This window comes from Patagioenas fasciata, chromosome 2, assembly GCF_037038585.1.
Source record: "Patagioenas fasciata isolate bPatFas1 chromosome 2, bPatFas1.hap1, whole genome shotgun sequence".
NCBI classification, from domain to species: domain Eukaryota; kingdom Metazoa; phylum Chordata; class Aves; order Columbiformes; family Columbidae; genus Patagioenas; species Patagioenas fasciata.
In genome coordinates this window covers 162,004,713-162,030,061 of record NC_092521.1, presented here as the reverse complement: position 1 = coordinate 162,030,061, position 25,349 = coordinate 162,004,713, and the positions used below count along the sequence as shown (strand labels likewise).

General features: G+C 44.3%; 1 protein-coding gene across 13 annotated transcripts in view; it reads right to left on the bottom strand.

The window, feature by feature from the left end:
- The window catches only part of KMT2C (lysine methyltransferase 2C), a 208,179-nt gene that overhangs the window by 126,584 nt on the left and 56,246 nt on the right, over positions 1–25,349 (bottom strand). For all 13 annotated transcript variants that reach the window (XM_065829905.2, XM_065829911.2, XM_065829907.2 and 10 more), the window contains one exon: positions 11,588–11,726. In XM_065829905.2, coding sequence (XP_065685977.1) covers positions 11,588–11,726 — 139 coding nt within the window. The remainder of the gene's footprint in view (positions 1–11,587; positions 11,727–25,349) is intronic.

The window sequence follows — 25,349 nt, the reverse complement described above, 5'->3', positions numbered from 1 at the left end:
CCCGAGAAAGGAAAACAAAATGCCCTCCAGCCCATTAAACCTGGAGGAAGGGAGAAGAACAGTCACTATTTCCTCTCCTTGACCGATGACAGTCATTACAGCTCATCCTAAAACACAGACTTTCCCATTTGAAGGAGTTCATTTCAACACATTCACTATTGGGCAACTCGTTGCACAATATTAAATTACAACCAGAGAAGGAGAAACATCCTCCTGGCTCACCTGCAAATATTCGGTTAAGAGAATTAAGGTAAAATCAACAGTCCCAAAGCGTTTTATTTTGTTAAACAGAATTATTCTAAGGCTGACCACCAGCATTACAAACACTTAAAGCACACCAAGTGCCGCTGTAGTCACACAGCGTGAGCAGAAGCCCCTCCGGGACCCTCCCGCATTGGAAAATGGCACTGGGGTGTCCCGTGTCAGCCAAGGCTCCGTGACAACAACCAGATGTGCAGACTGACTTATGTAAACATGTTTTGTTTCTGCGGCATCCCACAACTCACTGATCTACGCCAGGGTCTGCGTGAGCGCCGCGCTGTGCGGAAATCGTCAGACTGACCCACCTGAGATCGCGTTACCCTCAACAGGACCAGATGTGGCCGCTCACTTGCCTATGCTTCATTCCTGGGTAGAAGGCACGAGGGTCCGCACTGATACATGGCACTGCCATCCACCCGCAACTCTGTGTATGAATTTCCCTTCTTTTCATAGGAATAACTTCCCTCCGTGTCTCCTGTAGAGCTGAACGCCAAGTAAGGCAGCAAGAGGCCCATGCTGAGCATGTCTTGGTACGACACTTGAAGGCATAAAACCCTGTCAGTGCTACCTGCTGAAGGAGGCAGACTAAAAAAATCCCACAGCCGCCTGCTAAAGGCCCCGTTCCTTCAGGAGAACGTGCACGGGAACCCCAGAGGCCTCCAGATGTGAACAGAGGCTGTGGACAGCAGGAGAAATACAAACTCATGGACTCGCCTCAAGAGATGCTTTTTTATCACCTTAAGCCTACTGCAGGACACCAATTATCAAAGAAGTTGAGCCCACATCTGGAATAGTGTGTCCAGTTGTGGTCCCTCAGTTCCAGAAGGACAGGGAACTGCTGGAGAGAGTCCAGCGCAGGGCAACAAAGATGCTGAAGGGAGTGGAGCATCTCCCGTGTGAGGAAAGGCTGAGGGAGCTGGGGCTCTGGAGCTTGGAGAAGGGGAGACTGAGGGGTGACCTCAGTAATGTTTATAAATATGTAAAGGGTGAGTGTCAGGAGGATGGAGCCAGGCTCTTCTCGGTGACAGCCAATGGTAGGACAAGGGACAATGGGTACAAACTGGAACACAAGAGGTTCCACTTAAATTTGAGAAGAAACTTCTTCCCAGTGAGGGTGCCAGAGCCTGGCCCAGGCTGCCCAGGGAGGTTGTGGAGTCTCCTTCTCTGCAGACATTCAAACCCGCCTGGACACCTTCCTGTGGAACCTCAGCTGGGTGTTCCTGCTCCAGCGGGGGGATTGCACTGGATGAGCTTTCCAGGTCCCTTCCAATCCCTGACATTCTGTGATTCTGTGAAGTTTGTGCATTCACCTTTTCAATCAATCTTATTAAAAGCAGAGGGCATTGTTGCTGTTTAAAAAGCGAAAGGCAATGGGTTATCTCTGAGAAACCCCAAGGCACGGCAGTTCCAGTAAGATCCACCAGCTATAACCATTGAGTTACAGATGATCACTAGTGCCATTTGTCATGATAATGATCGCACTGAAGCTAAAAAAAAAAGGCATAAAAACAATGATTCATGCTTTGGGTTGAAAAAGAAGGTGAAGAGGGTACCATTTGATTTTTGCTACGAGTTTGTTTGTTTTTAAAGGAATTATGCAATAATTTTCCTCAGTGTCTGGAAATGCCTTCAGGATGCCTTTTTCACACCCGCTTTAGCGTTTTTGAAAGGTGAAACTGAGAAGCATAAAACCTGGCGTTGTGTCAGCAAAAGTGTTACAGGAATTTTACATGTTTTAAACATCTATTTTTCACGATTGAAATTAAGCTCAGCACAATGAAATGGAATATCTGGGAGTAAAACAGAGCTTCAGAGCATCGTTTGTACTGATTACCAAAGCAGACTGATGAGAATTGGCCTTGAGAATTCTTCTCCCACCTAACCCTGTTAGCAGTTTTAACATATGTTAAAAGGCTAAATTAAACACTACAGGGGACCTACTATTTATCTAGCTATGCCAAGTTGTGCTAATGCACAAACTACCTTTGGCTTCCCTCTCGTTTTGTGTTAAAGAGTAAATTGTTTTTCTTCCTAGTGAAGATGCACCATTGATCATTTACGTAAATTCAATTCAAGACCTGAAAGCTGCACGTAAAGTGAAAAAAAAACAATTTCTGGCTTAAAACAACGCTGGGGGTTTGCATCGGTGTGAGTTCTAATACATGTGAGATACTCACAGAGGTGAAGTTATTCTACAACTTGGTGTTCAAATTAGGCTTTTTGGCTTCATTTAAATAACGTGTAAATATCTGGACCTCAATAATAAAGAAACTTGAAAGGAAACTCCTGAAGAAAACACATCAGGCAATGTACAGCAACTTCACATTGACACAGGGTTAACAACCCAATAAATCACCCTTTGGAATGAAGGATACTAAGGATGGTGGAGGATGGAAAGGGCAACATGGAGACACCACAAAGAGAAAGATGCTATAGCTCTCAGCTGCAAGCCATATTTAAGTGTTTGACACACAAAGCGTTCTCTTTCCAATAGGGAGCAGAATTGCAGAACAATTTTAAATCTTGAAACGGTTTGACACTGTCACACTATTACAGAGTGGATTTGAAATGAGTCTTTAACTTATGCAGGACAATTTCTTTAAAAAAAAGGACAGGGGGTTCATATGAACTTCAGGTGAAGAATTTTAAAACTTTAGGTTTGCACAAAGCAATTAAACCTCATTAGACAATAACTGCTTTCCCATTTTTTCACACCAGCACAGCTGGAGTTCTACAGCCATATAATCAACTTAATGATACTCTTCTCATTTGAAAGAGAGAAAACATCACCCTCCAAACACCACCACCAAAACAACATCTTTTACTGACATTTTAAAATTGGAAAAAATATGAAAATACGCTCTTATTCATCAACAGTATGTGTCAGCTTTAACCTAAACAAATGTTTGAAGCTCAGCTAGGACTTCACAAACCCTAAATGCAGGAAGCATTACCAGCATGTCAGTGCTGCGCAAAGTGATTTCGAGGCTACTCCAAGTCAATTTAGAAATAATTCTTTAATGTCCAACTGAACTGACTTGTAGTCTCCACAAAAAACCCATATAGAATGGAACTGGGGGGTTCAGCTGGAGACCAGGAGCTGAGGGGAGACCTTCTGATCTCTGAACTGCCTGAAAGGAGCTTGGAGCATGGAGGGGGTTGGTCTCTTCTCCCAAGGAACAAGTGATAGGATGAGAGGAAATGACCTCAAGTTGCACCAGGGGAGGTTCAGTTTGGATATTAGGAAGAGTTTCTTCCTGGAAAGGGTTGTCGGGCATTGGAACAGGCTGCCCAGGGCAGTGGTGGAGTCACCATCCCTGGAGGGGTTTAAAAGGCGTTTAGACCAGGTTCTTAGGGACATCGTTTAGTGCTGGATTTAGGTGATGGTTGGATTCGATGATCCTGAGGATCTCTTCCAACTGAAATGATTCTATGATACATCAAGTTGGCTTTAAAGCCAACAAAACAGTTTTTCAAGAAAGTTTCATCAAAATTGTTCAGTCACATTAGTGAAAGGAAAAATGCTGTTCTGCAAAACCCAAACTTTGTATTTTTTCTTTGGGAATATGTTTACGGAAGAGCTGAAATAAAACAGAGTGGGGGCTCTTTAGTCGAAAGGGTGCTGAGCAGATTAAAGGCTCATCAGCCCCGTATCGTCAGTGTTGGAAATACGATAAACAGATGCACAGGGCAAACATACAATACTACTCGTACCTCCCAGTATTTCAAGGCCTCCCTGTATCAGCTGTGATTCCTGTATATTCAGTAAATCTCAGTTTCTTCCATGAACTTGCTCAGTTTCCTCTTGACCTCACACAAATTTTCAGCAAACCACAACATCCTCTGGCGAGGATTTCCACGTCACTCTAGACAACTATCTGCTGCGAAAAGAATCACCTCCTTGTAGTTTGTATCTAACCCTTTAAAGTTTCATTTGATGTCCCCTAGTTTCTTGAATTAAAAGAAAGTGAACAGTCAACATACAGCTACCCTCCCCATGCCACTTGTGATTTTGAAAGCCTCTTATCTTCCCCCCCACATCTCTTTTACAGATGGAAAGGTCCTGGCTTACTTAGGACCCCACAGGAAAGCTGCTCCATGTCTGATCAACCTTTCTGCTGCTCTGTGAAACTTTTTAAGCTTTACTATATTCATTTTTGAAGTTACAGATACATTTTCTGTAAGCCTATGAAAATGAGTCCAAACTCGTTCCTCCAAATGTTTCTAACCTTACCAAGGAGATCACATGTTTGAGCAAAGCTTTAGCACATCGAAGCTACAAGCTCAAAAATCCTCTCTTCACTAAGCACACTCCATCCTCTCAGCGTCCCTATGTGCGAGCAGACTCCATATGCACCATCCTCACCCCGCCAACAAACATCCTTCCAGAAAAGGTTAGAGACACTCACTGGGATCATCTTTGCAACTACGGCTTCGGGATGCTGTCAGTTCAGATTCTGTCATTTAAATCATAGAAGCATAGAATCATATAGAATTATAGAATCATAGAATCTGTCCTGTATCAAAAATAGCGTGGTCAGCAGGACAAGGGCAGTGATCCTTCCCCTGTACTCTGCATTGCAGAGGCCACACCTGGAGTACTGTGTTCAGTTCTGGGCCCCTCAGTTCAGGAAAGAGATTGAAGTGCTGGAGCGGGTCCAGAGAAGAGCAACAAGACTGGGGAAGGGACTTGAACACAAGACCTATGGGGAGAGGCTGAGGGAGCTGGGCTTGTTCAGTCTGGAGAAGAGGAGGCTTAGAGGTGACCCCATCACTCTCTAGAACGACCTGAAGGGCAGTTCTAGCCAGGTGGGGATTGGTCTCTTCTCCCAGGCAGTCAGCAATAGGACAAGGGGGCATGGGCTTCAACTCTGCCAGGGGAAATTTAGGCTGGAGATTAGAAAGAAATTCCTTGCAGAGAGAGTGGTCAGGCATTGGAATGGCTGCCCAGGGAGGTTTTTAAACTGAGATTGGACACAGCACTTAGTGCCATGATCTAGTAAATGGACTGGAGTTGGACCAAGGGTTGGACTTGATGATCTCTGAGGTCTTTTCCAACCCAGTTGATTCTGTGATTCTGTGATTTTGGTTGGAAGAGACACTCAAGATCATCGAGTCCAATCATCACCTAACACTGTTACTAAACCATGTCACTAAGAATCTCATCTATATGTCTTTTAAACCCCTCCAGGGATGGTGACTCCACCACTGCTCTGGGCAGCCTGTTCCAATGCCTGACAACCCTTTCTGGGAACAAATTTTTCCTAATATCCAAACTGAACCTACCCTGGTGCAACCTGAGGCCATTTCCTCTCGTTCTGTCCCTTGTTACTTGGGAGAAGAGACCAACCCCCTCCATGCTCCAACCTCCTGTCCATTGACTGTGTGGAATAACATAGATCACACCAAAAGCCAAAGGAAGCACGCAGAGAACTCAGCTGACAAGGAAAATGAACAGGAAAAAGGAGAAAAGGCTAAGAAGAAACATGTTACAAACATCTGTCTGGGAGCCACTGGAGGTGGGGGAAGGAAAATTCACATCAGGGGAAGAGCCAAAAAAGAAGAAATGACAACTGAGTGGACACTGAAACAATTATTAGAACTGATGAACAGAGACTAGGCTTAGAAAAAGAGAATGGGAATATGATGAGGAGTCAACAACATGAGCAATTGGAAGAGTCTGACAAAGAAAGCTGGAAGTCAAGAAAACCAGAAAAGGTGACATTTGGAAGAAGTGAGAGAAGACTTGGTATTCACGCAACACTGGAACAGAACTAAAGATCCCAGGCTCTTACTGTCACCTGCGATGAACACATCTCTGTGCAATTCTCTGACAAAGCAGACATCCCACCCACTTCTAAGCTTGGTCTACACTGTGTATCAAGAGCTGGTATCAGTCCTTCAGCACGGTCTGACAGACTGCCAGCCGCGGGATGTTCTGTCTGTCTGTCTGTCTGACTGCCATCTCTCAAAGGAAAGAAAATCTGTGCAGTCAACAGCCCTGACCTGCCAGTGTGGACCTGCTGCTCACAGGACAGATCCAGGTGGACACAAGCAGCCATAGGAGGATGGGAGAGAGAAAAACGGCTGAGAGTGGGACTCCGGAACCCTGGATCACCTGCTCAGAGAGAGAAGTAGACATTCCTAAGTATGGTTCTGTGGTGGGACCATCTTGTGTAACAGAGTAATTCAAGGAGCAAAGGTCGGTGCAACTCAAAGGCCACGAACGTCATTGAACACGGGTGGCCTCGTCATGAATGTCACTGATCGTGGGTGACAAATTCCACAAGACACAAGTTCTACATTAGAGCATTAAACACATTATAGTCACAATGTCAACAGTTCAACCTAAGGATTGAGGCTGACTGTGGACCCTTCTTTGGCCCCATTTGTGCGATATGCATTCTGTGCTCCAAAAAAGACACAGACCATCTGGAGAGAATTTAGCAAGAAGATTCCAAGCTCAAGTAAACATCATCTACAGAGAAAGAAGGAACAAATTTGGGGTTTTTGTTATGAAGTAAAGCAGGCTAGGGAAATAAACCGAGAGCCAGATCTATCCTTCATTATCCTTGGCAGATGGTAATGGGATAAACCCAGAGTGAGGAGAGTGTGGGTTAGATGTGAGGAAAGTGTTTCCATTGGTAAAAACAAAGAATAGACTGGAAGGGACAGTTTAGGGAAGATCTGGAGGTTTTATGACTCTAAGGCTTAGGAGCAGTTTATGTAAACTTTTGTCTGGAATGACAGCGGTAGATTTCTACCTGGGAAAAGAAGGTGAATCAGATGACTTCCAAAGGTCCCTTCCTGCCCTATGAATCTAAGACAGAGTTCCTTTAACAACCATCTGTCATAAAATTCTCCATCTGACCAGCTCCCCAGTCAATGCATGAACACACAGGATGGACAACCAGCAAATATTTAACTTCTCTCTAATTTTTCCATGTGTGGTCTGACCATATTCATTCTGGGTTAGACTGGCCATTGATAAAAGGATGAAATACTACTTCACTATTATTAAACTACTTGCTTTTGTAACACAAAGAAATGCTGTCTGCACTTTGCAGATGCAGAAGTCAACCACTGACTTCAGAGGAAGGTCCCCTAAATGCTCTCATGGATCTAGATGCGAGACTGTAAAGGTAAAACTCTGCAACAATCTCAAGTGCCCTGTTTTGTGCATAAGGTCCATTCTCTGCACAGAGAATTCTTGCAGAGAAACATTAATGTAAAACTACAAGCTGTATTGTTAAGACATACTCATGAAAAGAAATAATCAGAGTTTCAAAATATTAATCCTAACACTGGTATCTTGTAAAGTATGCGCCTGACTTTACAACTTCAATGATTTCCTAAATGTATTTTTAATGTTAAATATTCATCTAACTCCCTCCTGCCTGAAGATCACAGAATCAACTGGGTTGGAAAAGACCTCAGAGATCATCCAGTCCAATCCTTGGTCCAACTCCAGTCCATTGACCAGATCATGGCACTAAGTGCCATGTCCAATCTCAGTTTAAAAACCTCCAGGGATGGTGAGTCCAGCACCTCCCTGGGCAGCCATTCCAATGCCTGACCACTCTCTCTGCAAGGAATTTCTTTCTAATATCCAGCCTAAATTTCCCCTGGCAGAGTTGAAGCCCATGCCTCCTTGCCCTGTTGCTGACTGCCTGGGAGAAGAGCCCAATCCCCACCTGGCTAGAACTTCCCTTCAGGTCATTCTAGAGAGTGCTGAGCTCACCTCTAAGCCTCCTCTTCTCCGGACTGAACAAGCCCAGCTCCCTCAGCCTCTCCCCATAGGTCTTGTGCTCAAGTCCCTTCATCCAGCTTCTCCTTCCATCAATGCATTGTTACTCTGTCCAGATTATCTAATCTCTCAGCCACTCCACAATTTCTTTTTCCACTGAGTGTTGCAAGTTTTGTGATGTACTTTCTTTGATGATTAAAAAATAATAAAAAGGAACAAAGATAAATTCATGGCTACTTCTCCACCATTTTCTTTGTTCACACAATCAACAGATGTTCACCAACCACTTCTTTTCAGTGGAATAAAGCCCCCCAGCCCTCCATCTCCAGACTCCAATTTGATCTTAGCAGCAGCAGCAACAAAATAAGAGGGAATAGTGCAATTGGTCTGGAATGAAAATTATGTGCTTTGTCCAATTACAAGCGAAGCAGGAAAGTCGGAAGGTGTGTTGCCAGGTTGTTATTTTGTAGTTTTAATGTCAGTCTCATAAGGGCAGATATTCAGCAGACCCAAGTACCAAAATCAAACGAGCTGTGTGAAAATCTCAGTTTCTACCTGTTTATTTTAAGAACGTTCTGTCTTTATGATTACGGCGAAAGGGCTGAAAATGTGCAATTAATGCAATTTACAGTCTCTGGAAGTAGACAGAGAGCAAAAAGGTGTTTTGTTCTGCTATGGAATTGTGTTTCTAGGCCGTTCTCGTTAGCTTTTAATGCCGATGTGGGAAGCAGAGGAGGAAGGTGGACGCGGCTCGGCTTGAATCGCGGCGGGTTTCTGGCTGCGCTTCCCTGCGCTCCGCAGGCAGCACCGGCCCAGGGAGAAAACGCCGTTCCAAGAACCTGCATTCCACTCAGCCATAAGCCCTGGGCTGACAGAAGCTTCTCACAAGGCTTATAAAAAGCAAAAAAAGGGAACAAGCAAAGGAAAAGGCTCCAAGCCCCATGACGCTCGTGATATATAAGAGCTGGCAGCGTTGCTTTCACCGCTGCCAGGCTCGACAGTTTATCTCTGCTTGACGTTGCTGCCCGTCCCCACATGTGGTCAATAATTCACTCATTCCTGAGCACACACACCCAACTCACCCCTCCCAGCCTCCCTGCCCCACTGTGCCTCAGATACTGGTTATTTTAATGGGGTTTAGTACATTGCTTTCTGAGCACTAATCCTAAATCTGTTGTTGAATTCCCCGCCCCAATCCCATTTGCAGTTCATAGTTCTCTTGGGACACCCCATGTCCCACCTCAGAAAGGTTCCAACATTGACCATCTTCCCTCTTGCCTTTCTCTTGAATGTTCTTAATTTAGCTCCAGTCTCAGGAGGGATCCAGAGAAAAACGCCACACAAGCCAAGCTTTGGCTCATGTCTCAGCTACTGAAATCCGAACATCCTACTATGTTAAAATCACTATTTTTCACAGAATCACAGAATGTCAGGGACTGGAAGGGACCTGGAAAGCTCATCCAGTGCAATCCCCCGCCGGAGCAGGAACACCCAGATGAGGTTACACAGGAAGGTGTCCAGGTGGGTTTGAATGTCTGCAGAGAAGGAGACTCCACAACCTCCCTGGGCAGCCTGGGCCAGGCTCTGACACCCTCACCGTGAAGAAGTTTCTTCTCAAATTTAAATGGAACCTCCTGTGTTCCAGTTTGAACCCATTGCCCCTTGTCCTATCATTGGTTGTCACCGAGAAGAGCCTGGCTCCATCCTCCTGACATTCACCCAGAATTGTCTTCTACTCAGCTCTGAAAAAAGTGACAGCAAAGCAGCTCCACCTACACCTGCATCTACTTCTGGTGGAGGATTTGGCTCTTTCTGTGTTCTAGGCAATTTCTCCACTGTCTGTTATATTTCCATAATTATCCTATGTCTCACATACCTAAATTTACTTCTAAATATATAAACACTTCCACTGGATTAAGTCACTTATATGATAAAATAAAACCAGAAAAACTTACCAAAAAAGAGATGAAGCTAATGAGTATGATTAATTCAGAAATCAGCTTCAAAACCACCTCCCCAAGTTACAGGCTTAAAGTCTCTATTGAATCACACTTTATCCCAAATCTTGATACATCTCCTCCCACCGTTACACAACCAAACATCACCAGTGTGTGTTTCAAGACACGGGGCTAAAAAAAATCCCTGATATATATCTTTTTCCCCCCATTGTAATGAGGAGATCAATGCCTTCTGCAACTAATACCAATTCTGCATCTAAGTCCGGAACCAAAGTTACCTGCGATCAGAGACACCTATGACTTCCAATTAACTTCTTTGCATCTCCTTCATAGATTGCTTTCAAAATGTGAGAGACAAAGCCTGATCACTGTTATTTTAATTAAAAATTAACACTATTTAGCTTTTTAATGCTTTGATCGGCCAAAGGAATGGGCCCATAACCGCCTTTAAATCTTGACTAATCAAAGCCAACACTTCCAGTTGGAAGGAAGAGTTGAGGGCAAATGCCGAAGTCTTTTTAGAAGTCTCTTCTTCAGCTTTTAAGAAACAAGTTTATGGCTGGGGAAAGTGTTGTCATCAACTGGTCATGATAACAGCAAGAAAGTAACCTTGAGAAGAACAGAAAGAAGAGAAAACAGCACTAAAACTTCTGCAAATGATCCAAACCAGGGTCAAAGAGAGAACCAAAACAGCTGTTCGGTTCAAGCTGGTCCACATATTTACTGCAACTCAATACCGGCTTCGGAAAATTCCATTAAGAACAGAAATTCTTCTGTGTATTTCATTCGGGTGTACACATAAGATCTATTTAAGCGAAATTGTCTGGAAGAAGGGAAGTACCTATTGGAACCTAAGAAGTTCGTGAGCATGTGAAACATGAAAATGATGTACGCAGCAAGCAGATGAAGTAACTTTTTGTGCAAGGAAAATATGCCCCAAGTTGGATTAGGAGAAAGTAAAATGATGATGACAATTCCCTCCAAGTCTGTCAAAATATAATCACACCCCTACCTGCAAGTAACTGGTAACAGCAATTTCTGGAGGGGAAAAGACCCACTAATGGATTAAAATTGTTATCAGGGCTTCAACAAAGCAGCTCTGCAAGAATTCTGTGAATCTGTTTCAACAGTGATCACCGACAACGTGTTCTGGTTTCCTTTAAGTAAGGTGATGAATACTTACACTGCTTTTTGGGTCATTTATATTGATAAAAAGTAAAAAAAAATCCCACAGAAGTTATTTCCTGTATTATAAATTCTGAAACAAGGAAGAAAGCAGTGGAAATAACAAGAGATTTGTTTTACTTTGTTCCTGAAAACACACACACACAAGCTGGAACTTCAGAAAGCTTCAGTAATCACATTTTATCTCCCATCACTTGCGTCTGTTTTAATTTAAATGGCTAATATACTGGAACTGAAGGGTTTCCCAGTGTAGCCTGAGGACAACACTCAAGGAATGTGCTTTTCACCTCCATCTCCCTATGGAGGTTCCATCAGCCTCAAGGCCAAGGTGCTGCTGCCAGCACCTCAAAGCACCAGCGGCAGGTCCCAAACCTGCACCCCGAGTGCTCTACACCCCAGCACCCGGCTCTCAGCGCCTGTCCCCTCCATCCCTCACCTGGTTTTGGCTTCCACAGCCACGGAGGCAGTGGAGCTGGCGGACTCCTGGGACACTGAGCGCTGAAGGACTGGTGTTAGCTGCTTGGTGCTCTCCGCCTCCGTCTGGGCATCCTCTTCTGCAGATTGCTCTTTGACTTCTGTTAAAAACAAAACAACAAAAAAATCAGAATGATATTTATTTATTTAGGCTATAAAAGCATCCATCTGCTGCAAACATTCATTTTTATTTATAGATATATTAATCCATGTAACTACGTTCTCAAGACACAAGAAAATTAAGAGAGAAGGAAAATATCCTTCGCATTTAGCTAAAACATGAAATTGTACACTTATAAAGTGATGTCCGTGTACCACTGTGAACTAAAGACGTGCGATAATGAGGAATGGGGTAGGGGGAATGTTATTCACTAACAGTCTGTCCAGATAAGATTGCATTTCTAGACAACATTGTTCTCCCCACATCTCCTCTTGTGCACCTGCTCTGCCATCCCTGAACAAACCGTGGAGTCAGCACACGAATCTGGGGTACATTAAACATTTTTTCCTCCCAGATTAGTGTTAACTTTGATTGATTCCCTGCACAAGTTCATTCCTGATCACACCAACTGTGCTGGCACAGGGCTGAGGAGGTAAAGGAAGGAAGGACACGCTTTAAGCCAGCTTAAAGTTCATTCCAAGCTGTGGGAATATAAGCAATTTTTTCCATGCCCTTTTACTTTGGATTAGTTGTTAGACAGGAACATATACATTTACAACCACCAAGTTGCTGCTGTTTGTGGAACTTCAATCCTCTTCCCATTTGGTTCTTTCCTTTGCAGGGAGCGAGTCGGGATTTGCCAGGAGTTCACAGCAACATGCTGCTGTGAGATCAGCAGAATGCACAGGAACAAGGGTCAAGGCAATAAAATGTGTTATGTCCGCACTCCTCCATACTCTGATTTTGTAACCTAAATAAGATAAAAATCCTAGGACTCTGCCAGGCACTGTTTGGTACATCCCCAGGCTCCAGTGTAAGCTGGGGAATGACCTATTAGAGAGCAGTGTAGGGGAAAGGGACCTGGGGGTCCTGGGGACAGCAGGGTGACCATGAGCCAGCACTGGGCCCTTGTGGCCAGGAAGGCCAATGGTACCTGGGGTGGATTAAAAGGGGGGTGGTCAGTAGGTCAGAGAGGTTCTCCTGCCCCTCTACTCTGCCCTGCTGAGACCACATCTGGAATATTGTGTCCAGTTCTGGGCCTCTCAGTTCCAGAAGGACAGGGAACTGCTGGAGAGAGTCCAGCGCAGGGCAACAAAGATGCTGAAGAGAGTGGAGCATCTCCCGTGTGAGGAAAGGCTGAGGGAGCTGGGGCTCTGGAGCCTGGAGGAGAGGAGACTGAGGGGTGACCTCATGAATGTTTACAGATATACAAAGGGTGAGTGTTCAGGAGGATGGAGCCAGGCTCTTCTCGGTGACAACCAATGATAGGACAAGGGGTAATGGGTGCAAACTGGAACACAAAAGGTTCCACTTAAATATGAGAAGAAACTTCTTCATGGTGAGGGTGTCAGAGCCTGGTCCAGGCTGCCCAGGGAGGTTGTGGAGTCTCCTCCTCTGCAGACATTCAAACCCGCCTGGATGCCTTCCTGTGGAACCTCAGCTGGGTGTTCCTGCTCCGGTGGGGGGATTGCACTGGATGAGCTTTCGAGGTCCCTTCCAACCCCTGACATTCTGTAATTCTGTGATTCCAGCTTCAGACACTCCTGCCTCCTCCTGTCACCATCCAGGCTGCTGCATCTGTCCCCACGGCAGAGCCAGACCCAGGACCTGGGTCACACACCCCCTAGATCTTCCAGAGAACCCAGGTTTGAGCTAAGAGGCCAATACATACAGCTCTTTCGAAGAAGTCCAGCTAAAGGAACAGATTGTTTGGAAGATTTAAGCAGAAGATACATTCACTTTTCAAAAAAATGAATACGCAACATGTCAAAATATAATCAAGCGTTGCATATGATAAAGGCTTCAAGTGGAGAAATGGACGGGTAGAAGAAGCTGCAAGATGGGTGGGTATGCACAAATCCTGCCGCAAACTTTCATCTTATTCATAAGAACAATAAAAGAGAGGAAAATCCTCAGAACATAGAACTGCACAGCTTGGTCTGTAATACTGAAATACTGTAATAATACGCCCACTAGAGCCCGTGAAGACGGCAAAATCCTTCTTGTTTGACATACAGAGGTTGAAGTAAAGTTATTCTTTAACCTAGAGTGAACCCATTTAGCAAGACAATGTATAATGTTTAAAACCCTCAATGAAGGCATCTAAAATATAGTTAAGAGAACCACAAAATTAAGAAAAACAGAATAAGAAATTCCTGTTCATGACTGGGTGTTACAGATTTTTATTTGAACTGGAGTAAACTGGAATTGCTTCACCTATTTCAGTGAAACTATTCAGTAACATACAGACCCCATAGCAGCCTTCCAACATCTAAAAAGGGCTGGAGAGAAGCTTTCTACGAGGGCGGGTAGTGACAGGACAAGGGGCGATGGCTTTAAACTGAAAGAGGGGAGATTTAGATCAGATATAAGGAAGAAATTCCTTCCCACGAGGGTGGTGAGGCACTGGAACAGCTGCCCAGAGAAGCTGTGGACACCCCATCCCTGAGAGTAGTCAAGGCCAGGTTGGATGGGGCTTTGAGCAACATGGTCTGGTGAAAGGTGTCCCTGCCCATGGCAGGGGGGGGTGGAACTACATGAGCTTTAAGGTCCAATCCAACCCAAACCATTCTGCGATTCTGTGATTCTATCTGAAATGTTTTGGAGCATCTGAAACATCCAAAAATGACTACCTGTCTGAAGACAAAATAGCTCACGTTAAATCCATTCCACCAGTGTATCCTGAATGAAAAATAAAATGCTCGACAAGCATTTGACACGAAATAAACATCCCATTGTAATATATGCTTTGTAATAGTAAATGTCTCTGTACAGAAAGCAAAACAGAATAAATCAAAACCCCACGCCCTTAGTTTTTGGCATGTGTGAACAAACAATCCCTGCAATCGTTCCCGGACAAGGATTCTAGAAACAGGCAGCGTCCAGTGAAGCAATCCGCAATGGACTGCAGTGCATTTTCAAAGTATGTTGGGTGTAAAGGGTCATTTTATGCAAATAACACCCAAATTTCTAAGTACAGCCTCAAGAAAGGGCACAAAACACAGACACCTTTAAGACAGGCAAACACCAAATCGCTAAAAGCAAAACCCACAGCACAGCCCAGGACAACCATGTGCTGAAGGAAGACCCCCAGAAATCCCAGCCGTGCGCTGATCCATCTTGGCGGCTTTATTAAACCTAGTTAAACTCCACAAAAGGAACTCTGCTTCATTGTGTGCCCGCAGAAACTTTCCAGTAAGCAAAAGCCATTTACTCTTTGCCAGCTTTCATCTCATTATACATTACTGGGCACCCATTACACTGGAAAGGCAAAGTTCACGGGCGCTAACTCATTCTCAAAAACTCTGGACTGTGCGAGGAGACACAGATTGTTTCACTGCACACAACAACTATATGAGATGACATCCTTATGGTGCTCTTCCCCCTGCTGTTTGCTTCTCTAGGAGAGAAGGGACCCAAATTATCCTAAATGAGACAAACAACATCTCAGCTGTTGTTTCTGCAAGGAACCAAACGGTGTCTCAATATGCCGTTGGAAGGCTGAAAACACGGTGCCCACCAAACAGAATGAAAACAGAGTTTGTGTTAGCTGTGTGTGCCATACTTCAACTGCGTGAAAGTTTTCCAACAGAAGATTCAGGAAGAACAGAATTATGTATTTCATGAGTCCAATGCTTGGGAGATGGAGCTCTGACACGTCAAAGGGACAGCAGGTGCCCTCATCACCGCCTCAGAGATGTGCTTGGAAGCACCTGGCACAACATGTTAACTGCTTTGCACTGTATTTAATGTCTGTTCAACAGGCTTCGTTATGGAATCCTACTTTGAAGCTTCTGGGCATGAAGGAATCACAAATGATTGGCTCATTTGTAGATTCATATACAAGGCTTTATTTTGCAGCCTATTTTCATGACCATTTCTGTCAAAGCGAAGGTCTTGCCCATGTACAATGAGTTGGTGGGGGGGAAATGAGAATTAAAAAAGGCTAATTACACAATTCCCAAATGTCTCTAAGTTCTTTTCTTACATCACTATCTCCTACTAAAATACTAGGAAACGTAGTAGTTAAAACTTTTTAATTACAAGATTTCCATCTACAGTTCTTCCCCGCCATGACTAGTGAGGACACTTTTCTTCTTAAGGTTAAAAGAAATCCCCAAGAAGTAAAGTTCCTGTCCACATGGGCCACAAAAAGGGGTGAGACTTTCATACTCAGAAGGGACCTATAAGAAAGATGAGGACAGACTTTTTAGCAGAGTCTGTTGCAATAGGACAAGGGGTGATGTTTTAAACTAAAGGAGCGGAGATGCAGGTTGGACATGAGGAAGAAATTTTGTACACTGAGGGTGGTGAGACCCTGGCCCAGGTTCCCAGAGAGGTGGTGGATGAACCATCCCTGGAGACATCCCAGGCCAGGCTGGACGGGGCTCTGAGCAACCTGAGCTGGTGAAGATGTCCCTGCTCATGGCAGGGGTGGCACTGGATGAGCTTTGGAGGTCCCTTCCAACCCAGACTATTTCATGATTCTACACTTTACAGCCTGTGTGTTTATTGTTCACAGACTGACATGGCTGAGGCTGCAGGGCAACCCGAGGCCACCGTGTCCAGCCCCCAGCTCAATCAAAGGCCACCCAGGGCCGGCTGGCCAGGACTAGGCCCACAGGGCTTCTGAGCATCTCCAAGGATGGACATACAAAATAATAACAAAAAAGCAAAACACAACAGCAACAACAACACCCCCCAAAAAAGATGTATGCACTTGGCTCTAAGTTGCACAGACAAGCTTCAGTTTTCACGCTGTTTAAGAAATAATTTGGAATTTTTCAAATGAAGAAAAAAATCTCTACAAAGGTGCTGTATTTTAAGCATTCAAAATTTATTCCCCTTAATAATTTTTTATTCTTCTTTCTAGAGCAGAACGCAGTGAATAATCGAAGAAAATAACAAATAGCACGCTCCATCCTCTATTGATTATGTGGATTGCCCATCTTCCTAAGAGCAGCTTGGTCCCTTTATTTACTAGAGATTCATGGTGTTCAACAATAACTGTGTTGACAATTTCCTCTTTTCCCGCCTCAGACACCTCTCCCCACGTATAGGACACACATGGGATGTGCACCTCACCGGGGGAAGCCCCAGGTTTTGTGACCCCCACACGAGTCCCTGCAGACCCTCACAGTGGGCTCTGGGAAGGACACTGACAGCTGGGATTTTACTACACGGTCACAGATTCCTTTGGGGATGTGATGACGCAAGACTGACTAAAGATCCAAAATGTTCTTTTGTTGCAAAGAATCCTGTTTTCTAGCTGCAAGCCACTTGGCTAAACCTACAGCAGGACAAGCAGATGTATGTGTGGGCTCTGCTACGGCAATCGGGCAAAGGCAACACACCAGTATATCCAAAAGTTTTGTGTATGTGTATTTTATTTAAGTTAGAAAATACTTTCAAAGTCAGAAACTGAAAATACTGAAAGAGTTCTACCGCCAAAAACATCTAAAATCTCCTTCAATATCTTAAGTGATAATAATCATTATCTAGTGACAATGAAAAATAGAAAAAAAGTGAAAGCAGCTGCCATGAACATAAAATAAATATTCCACTATTGTTTAGGTACAACCATTTGACTGTTTAACCACAGAATCACACAGAATCACAGAATGTTAGGGATTGGAAGGGACCTGGAAAGCTCATCCAGTGCAATCCCCCTGCCGGAGCAGGAACATCCAGCTGAGGTTCCACAGGAAGGTGTCCAGGCGGGTTTGAATGTCTGCAGAGAAGGAGACTCCACAACCTTCCTGGGCAGCCTGGGCCAGTGTCCTGTCACCTTCACTGATAAGCTTCTTCTCATATTTAAGTGGAACCTTTTGTGTTCCAGTTTGTACCCATTACTCCTTGTCCTACCGTTGGTTGTCACCAAGAAGAGCCTGGCTCCATCCTCCTGACACTCACCCTTTACGTATCTGTAAACATTAATGAGGTCACCCCTCAGTCTCCTCTTCTCCAAGCTCCAGAGCCCCAGCTCCCTCAGCCTTTCCTCACACAGGAGATGCTCCACTCCCTTCAGCATCTTTGTTGCCCTGCGCTGGACTCTCTCCAGCAGTTCCCTGTCCTCCTGGAACTGAGGGGCCCACAACTGGACACAATATTCCAGGTGTGGTCTCACCAGGGCAGAGTAGAGGGGCAGGAGAACCTCTCTGACCTACTGACCACCCCCTTCTAATCCACCCCAGGTACCACTGGCCTTCCTGGCCACAAGGGCCCAGTGCTGGCTCATGGTCACCCTGCTGTCCCCAGGACCTCCAGATCCCTTCCCCCTACGCTGTTCTCTAATAGGTCATTCCTCGACTTATACTGGAACCTGGGGTTGTTCCTGCCCAGATTCAAGACTCTACACTTGCCCTTGTTATATTTCATTAATTTTTTCCCTGCCCAACTCTCCAGTCTGTCCAGGTCTCTGGATGGTGGCACAGCCTCTGGCGTGTCAGCCACCAGCCACCAGTTTACCGGCTGGGTCTCTACTCCGACTTACTGATTATTTGCCGGACAGCAAAGCCAATGTCGCGAGCTTCCAAAACTTTCAGTAAGACCAGAAAGTTTTGCGGGCTGGCAAACACCAGTATCACCAAACGCTGCAGGGACATTCCAGGGTCTCCACTGTTGCCCACTGTGATGTTCAGCAAGAGGGAATAATGAGCCTTCAACCAGCAGATGCAACTGCTATTTTTGCACAGGGAAGGGGTAGCGTTGCATCAGAGAACAGCTAACGGGACAAGGGGTTTTGCAGAAGTACAAACACCACCAAAATGCTCCAGTTTCTAGTAGCTTAGAGGAAGAAATCAGGTCAGTGTAGCAAAAGCATCAAAAGCTTTAACGAGGGAATGTAAATTATGAATTTTAAATGCCTGTCTAGTTCTATAAGTATCACGTTTCACTCATCATCCCAACTTAGGAACAAAACAAGTTTCCACTAGTCAGAGTTCATAACTCCGTTACAGTTCAGGACACAATTTCATTGAAAATTCACCTTCCCTGCTAGTGCCTGAGACACAGAGCGATCACTCACATGCAGAAATCCTCCCTATACAGTAACTCCACGTGTGTAGGTTTGAGCAGCTGAACACAGGGAACAAACAGACCCGCTGCAGGTTACCGGTCCCGAGCAGATCACCTGCGGCCCTTCCAGACCAACCCACACAAGCCAAATCATTTCAAAATACACACCAAGGGTGATGGTTGGGAACAGCTACCGCCTGGGCTGCATGGAGTCTATCCCCATCTATTCCTGCAGGCTAAAAACACAACCATGGCACAGAAAAACCATCCTGAAGTTGGAGTGTGACAGTAAGAACCACCGGCACAAACCATTTCTCCACAGACAGAGGCGTATTTTCTTCATCTTAAGTCAACACTGTAAAGTTTTATTCACAACAATAAACAACAAAGCATACAACTGCATCAGAAGTGTTTTGCTGGGTTTTTTGCAAGTGCTGCATATGTTCTATCTGCTTTTAAAACTGCCACTTATCTCTTTTTTTTCCTACCTGAAGGACATGGCAGTGATTCACTCACTGTGCCAGTTGTTCTATGGAGATGAGAAGAAAATCTACATTATTTTTCGTACATTTCAGAGCGTATTTTGATACTTATAAATCAAATAGAACTCTTATTTGTCAAATACATTTTGCACAGAGAATAACTTTGTGCAAGTTTTGTACCAGTTATAAAATAAAAATCCAGTTTTCAACGTAGGTCCGTTTAAATTACAATTTTGATCACTCTAACCCAAAGACACCATATTATGGATAAGCAGCTCCCAGTGATCCACAACCGAAGAACTCCCTAAGCCAGGGCTGCGATTCAACAGCACTCAGCTGATTATTTTTCCATGAATTTGTTCAGGTCTTTTTGCAACCCTTGTCAAATTTGTCACACTCAACGCACCCAGTAGCAATGAATTCTATAAATTAAACAGACACCGCGTGCAAACGCACCTTTGTGCTCTGAGCGTAACCTGATGTCCCCTAAATTTCGTGTTGCAAAACAAAATGAGTCATCGTTCCCTGATCGTTTTCGCCGTACCCCTCATCATTTTGTGGGACCCTATTAAATTCCTCCTCAGTCGTATCATTTCAGGCCGAACTCTTTTACCTTAACTGATCCCCGCACAGGAGCTATTTTTGACTTTCCCGTACTGTCCCCATTGCAGCTCAGCCTTTTGGAGAAGGGGAAGCAGAAGTGCCCGTGGCATTTAAAGTGCCATCACGTCGCGGGTTTACAAAGCAACACTAAAAAAAACCACACTTCACTAATGTTTTTTTTTCCCTTATCCCCTTGCCAACAATTCTTAGAATTTTATTTCCTTGTTCGACTTAAAAAAAGCTACTGCAATTCTCGGAAGAACCGCAGTAGCGCTTGCTCAGGTAGTAACAGCTATTTCAGAGCTGATTTTTGTTTATACAGAATTAGGATGTTCCAGTATAAGTTGGGGAATGACCTGTTGGAGAGCAGTGTAGGGGAAAGGGACCTGGGGGTCCTGGGGACAGCAGGGTGAGCATGAGCCAGCACTGGGCCCTTGTGGCCAGGAAGGCCAATGGTACCTGGGGTAGATTAGAAGGGGGGTGGTCAGTAGGTCAGAGAGGTTCTCCTGCCCCTCTACTCTGCCCTGGGGAGACCACACCTGGAATATTGTGTCCAGTTCTGGGCCCCTCAGTTCCAGAAGGACAGGGAACTGCTGGAGAGAGTCCAGCACAGGGCAACAAAGATGCTGAAGGGAGTGGAGCATCTCCTGTGTGAGGAAAGGCTGAGGGAGCTGGGGCTCTGGAGCCTGGAGAAGAGGAGACTGAGGGGTGACCTCATGAATGTTTACAGATACATAAAGGGTGAGTATTCAGGAGGATGGAGCCAGGCTCTTCTTGGTGACAACCAACGGTAGGATAAGGGGTAATGGGTACAAACTGGAACACAGGAGGTTCCATTTAAATATGAGAAGAAACTTCTTCTCAGTGAGGGTGCCAGAGCCTGGCCCAGGCTGCCCAGGGAGGTTGTGGAGTCTCCTTCTCTGCAGACATTCAAACCCGCCTGGACACCTTCCTGTGGAACCTCAGCTGGGTGTTCCTGCTCCAGCGGGGGATTGCACTGGATGAGCTTTCGAGGTCCCTTCCAATCCCTGACATTCTGTGATTCTGTGATTTCCACCTGCCATGTGTTTTTACATGCGCTATTACTAAATTTAAGAGTAATTTAATTTTCTATGATCAGTCTTCAGTGCCTTGCAGGTGGGTATGTCTTTTATTACCCTAAATAAGTTTATTTTACCTGCTACTTTCTTATTTTTTTTGTCCCTGATGTGGAAAAGTGTTACCAGGGCAGATGCTTATGGGACTCCAAAGCAAACCTGGCTTACACTGTGAGTTTAATGAGGTGGGACTGAGGTCTCAATTTCTCTAGTATTTCTTCTACCAAACTGCAGAGTCAGTTTCAACACAGCGTTACCAAAAATTAAGACGGGTCTGTAGAACTAAAACATACCCAGAAAACACAGTTTCCAGTGAGGAAAAGAGCGTATGACACACAAGATACACGCTGCTATTTCAATATACTTGACTGGTCACGTCAACGCAAATTCCCTCATCGTGTCACTAACAACACGGCAACAACGTTAACGTGAAATATTCTGGATCCTTGAAAACTCCTTCCAGAACCTCTTGGTCATGTTTAACAAGGCGTAGTTCAATATCAAGGTTACAAAAGCAGTATTGAATAAGTAAGAATAAAAAATAAAAGGTTGCATTGCAGAAATAACCTCCACAATGAAAAACCTAAGTGAGGTTAGAATTTATTTGGAGATAACTGATTCCACCTACTACAAAACAGTTCACCTACCCTCAAAACACCTGAGACAGAGATATCATTCACAGGAAAAAATGAGATTTTGCTAAATGGCCCATTTTAAGCATGAATGATAAATGTTATTATCAGGTAAGCCTGTAACGATTTCAAGGTAAATACCAAAAAATACCCTGTTGTGTCTAGTTTCCTTATTACAAACGATTTACCACAATACAAAGAAATATAATAAAATGCTTGTAATAATAACAAGATGCTTCAGTTCTGCTGGTGTTTTCAAGTGGCCAGACAGGTAGGAGTCAGCTGCACAAGGAAGAAGGAACTACTCCTTTTATAATGAGTATAGGGAATATTAATTGCCTTAAGATATATTTAAGGGCATTTTTAAGCACATATTTGCCCCAAATATTTATGGATCATTTTAATCTACAAGCAACATCCTCAGTGGTGTCAAATCTTCCTTTCATTAATTTTAGAAGTTACAAGCAACATGGTGATGAGGCCAAGTGGTCTGTCTGAAAAGCACAAAGTGGATTTTCAAAGGTCTTTGCTGTTAAGAAGTTGACAAGAGCTTTGGCCATTGATTCCCCCAAACCAGGACTTGCTCTCAGGTGCATTTTACTTGCCCCAGCAGGTCGTTCTGTTCAGTACGACTCACACTGGTACAAAAGGTGGTTCTTATTTTCCTTAGTAGGATATTGCAGTAATTTTATTCTCTGGACAAGCACTTTTCAGGCTGCTTCAAAGCTGCTAAGATCCTGAATTAGTTCAGAATTCCTTGGCAGCTTCTCCATGAGGAACTTTCCTCCACGGAAGAGCGTTTGTTTCTGGTTCTATGCTTTGCCCCGAGACAAAAGAGGCTGGTTAGAGGAAGGCAAATCAACTGGCCAAGCAATGTCACTGCATCTGAAAATAACATTACTAATGAAAATAACTCAATCAAGGAGCTATCTGTTGATAAAATAATACAGTTTCTTTTATGTATTATCAGTTTATTTTAAGAATTGGTTGACATGGCATAGATAGCACACGGAACACCTGATGGATACACTGTGAGTTTCCAAAAGACTCAGCAGTTGAAATAAACTTATTTTATCACGCTTATCCCACATCAGAGTCTGAATCTTAAGATTTCTAAGTGAGACAAAGACGGGAAGGGTTACGGATTCTAGGAGGAGTTGAATATTTTCACAGAATCCCAGAATGTTAGGGATTGGAAGGGACCTTGAAAGCTCATCCAGTGCAATCCCCCCGCCGGAGCAGGAACACCCAGCTGAGGTTCCACAGGAAGGTGTCCAGGCGGGTTTGAATGTCTGCAGAGAAGGAGACTCCACAACCTCCCTGGGCAGCCTGGGCCAGGCTCTGCCACCCTCACCATGAAGAAGTTTCTTCTCATATTTAAGTGGAAACTCCTGTGTTCCAGTTTGTACCCATTACCCCTTGTCCTACCATTAGTCGTCACTGAGAAGAGCCTGGCTCCATCCTCCTGACATTCACCCTTTACATATTTATAACCATTATTGAGGTCACCCCTCAGTCTCCTCCAAGCTCCAGAGCCCCAGCTCCCTCAGCCTTTCAACAAGTGTTCTCAAAAAAAAGATGGAATAACCAAAGAACTAACACACAGAACTCAGTTTCAGTCCATTTAAATGCAGAACCAAGAAAACCGCTGAAACTAAGATGGGGGAAAAAGAAGCAGAAGCCGAGGTTCCCTTCATATTATAGCAAAGGGCCGCCAAACCCACAATAATCTTACCAGGCCGCATTTGTTATTTCTTTCTTTAGATTACCAATTTTATATTTGCATACAGGTGTTCACACACGGGCACAACTTTTCCAAACTTTCGTGTTTTGGGGGTTTTTTGGCCATTACAGAGACTCATCAGAAGAAAACTACTCTTATGGAGAGGAGCAACATGAGGAGACCTACAGGAGAACACACTATTCTACAATAAACTCTGCCTTACTGATAGCTGGAAAGGTGGAAGGTGGTGATGGCTGGAAGGTCTTGACAGGACCAGAGACAACGGGCACAAACTGAAACACAGGAGGTTCCCTCTGAACGTCACGAAACACTTTTTGACTGTGAGGGCGACTGAGCACCGATACAGGTTGCCCAGGGAGGTTGTGGACTCTGTATCCTTGGAGATACCCAAAAGCCATCTGGACACCGTCCACCAGCTCTGGGTGGCCCTGCTTGAGCGGTGGGTTGGACTAGATGATCTCCAGAGGTCCCTTCCAACCTCAAGCATCCTGTGATGCTGCTAAAATGATGGGAGGGCTGGGTAAGCTCAACATCAGCTGGACAGAGAGATACCCGTGAAACATCCCTGCTGGAACCACTGGGGAGAAAAATGAAGGGAAGACCAGTATGAAGCTGAGAAGGAAAATGGTCACTGAGGGAGGACCCAAGAAATCAGCAGGAGAGATGGGGCTGGTGGGTAAAGGAAGAGTCTGTCCTGGGGTTTAGGAGAAGCTAAAACTCTGCTTATTCCACAGAAGCTGCTGCCAGCACCAGCTTTTACAAAACAGTTGATTTGGCTGCAAACGGGTATTTTTTCCAAATTCCAACATTTCCCTTTGCCAATTCCAAATCCTTACCTCTTTCCAACTTTAGAATTCTACCTCCGTTTATACCAAAGCGAACGTAGCACTGGGCAGAAAACGGGCAGGACTCCGAAATCACTGCAGCTGGCGGGGAAAATCGGCCTCGCTGGAATGAGCAGAGCAGCTCGCGGCTCACCCTGCTCTGCTGCAATTCTGACACTTTCACATGCGAGATCACATAAGCTAGTTAAGGGCAGCGATTCCTTTCCTGGACTGTCCTTAGAACAGCCAAGCCTTAGCGCTACTACAGACACATTTCAGGAAGAACTTTTAGTCTTTTTCTACTGAGCAAACATTTCTGTTAACATTACAAATTGAAATAATGTGTAGTTAGTACCTACATCCCCGCCAACTTGCCTTTTTCCCCCACAAAAGATCGAGCGGCTAGAAAACACATCTTTATTCTAGGTGGGATTATATCTCCTTTTTCATTCTGTGTGAGGAGAGCTCTCATTCCTCCCACATTGTGTCTTTCCCTAAAACTAGTGTTTTGTACAACATTTGTACACATTTGTACATGTTAATGTACAACATTAATAACATGGATTCTCTTATTTTATTAAAATAGTGCCTCACAAAAGAGCACCAGTATCGCCAGACTCCATAAATAAAACAGAAACAACCTCCCAAACCCAAATGAACAAGAAACAAGAACTTCACACAGTAGAAAAATTCCTGATGATACTCGACACGTGAATGAAACTAATGGAGAAGAAGCGAGAAATACAGACTCGAAATATGTCAGAAGCTGCATGTCAAGCATTTTTGTACGTTCAGATGATCTCACGCTGTTGTGTACTATTACTATATCACGTTTCAGTTTGCCAACTACTACAGCAAATTGTTGGCAAGTCCACTATTTGCAAGAAAACAAAAACCCTTCTTAGTCAAAGTAAAAACTCATAAACTAGAACACAAATACACTTCAAATTGATTAACTCAGTTTCACACGGAGCAACAAACCAGGATTACTCCTTCTCCCGCACTTTATTAATAACACAGATAAGCACTTCAAATAAGTTTCAGAGGTAGCAGCCTTTTCAATTAATATGATTAAACCTCTATCGAGTCACACGGTGTTCAACTCTTAAAATAATGTAATTGCAATTCTGGCTCTATCAAATTGCTCAAGACAATAATGCTCTTT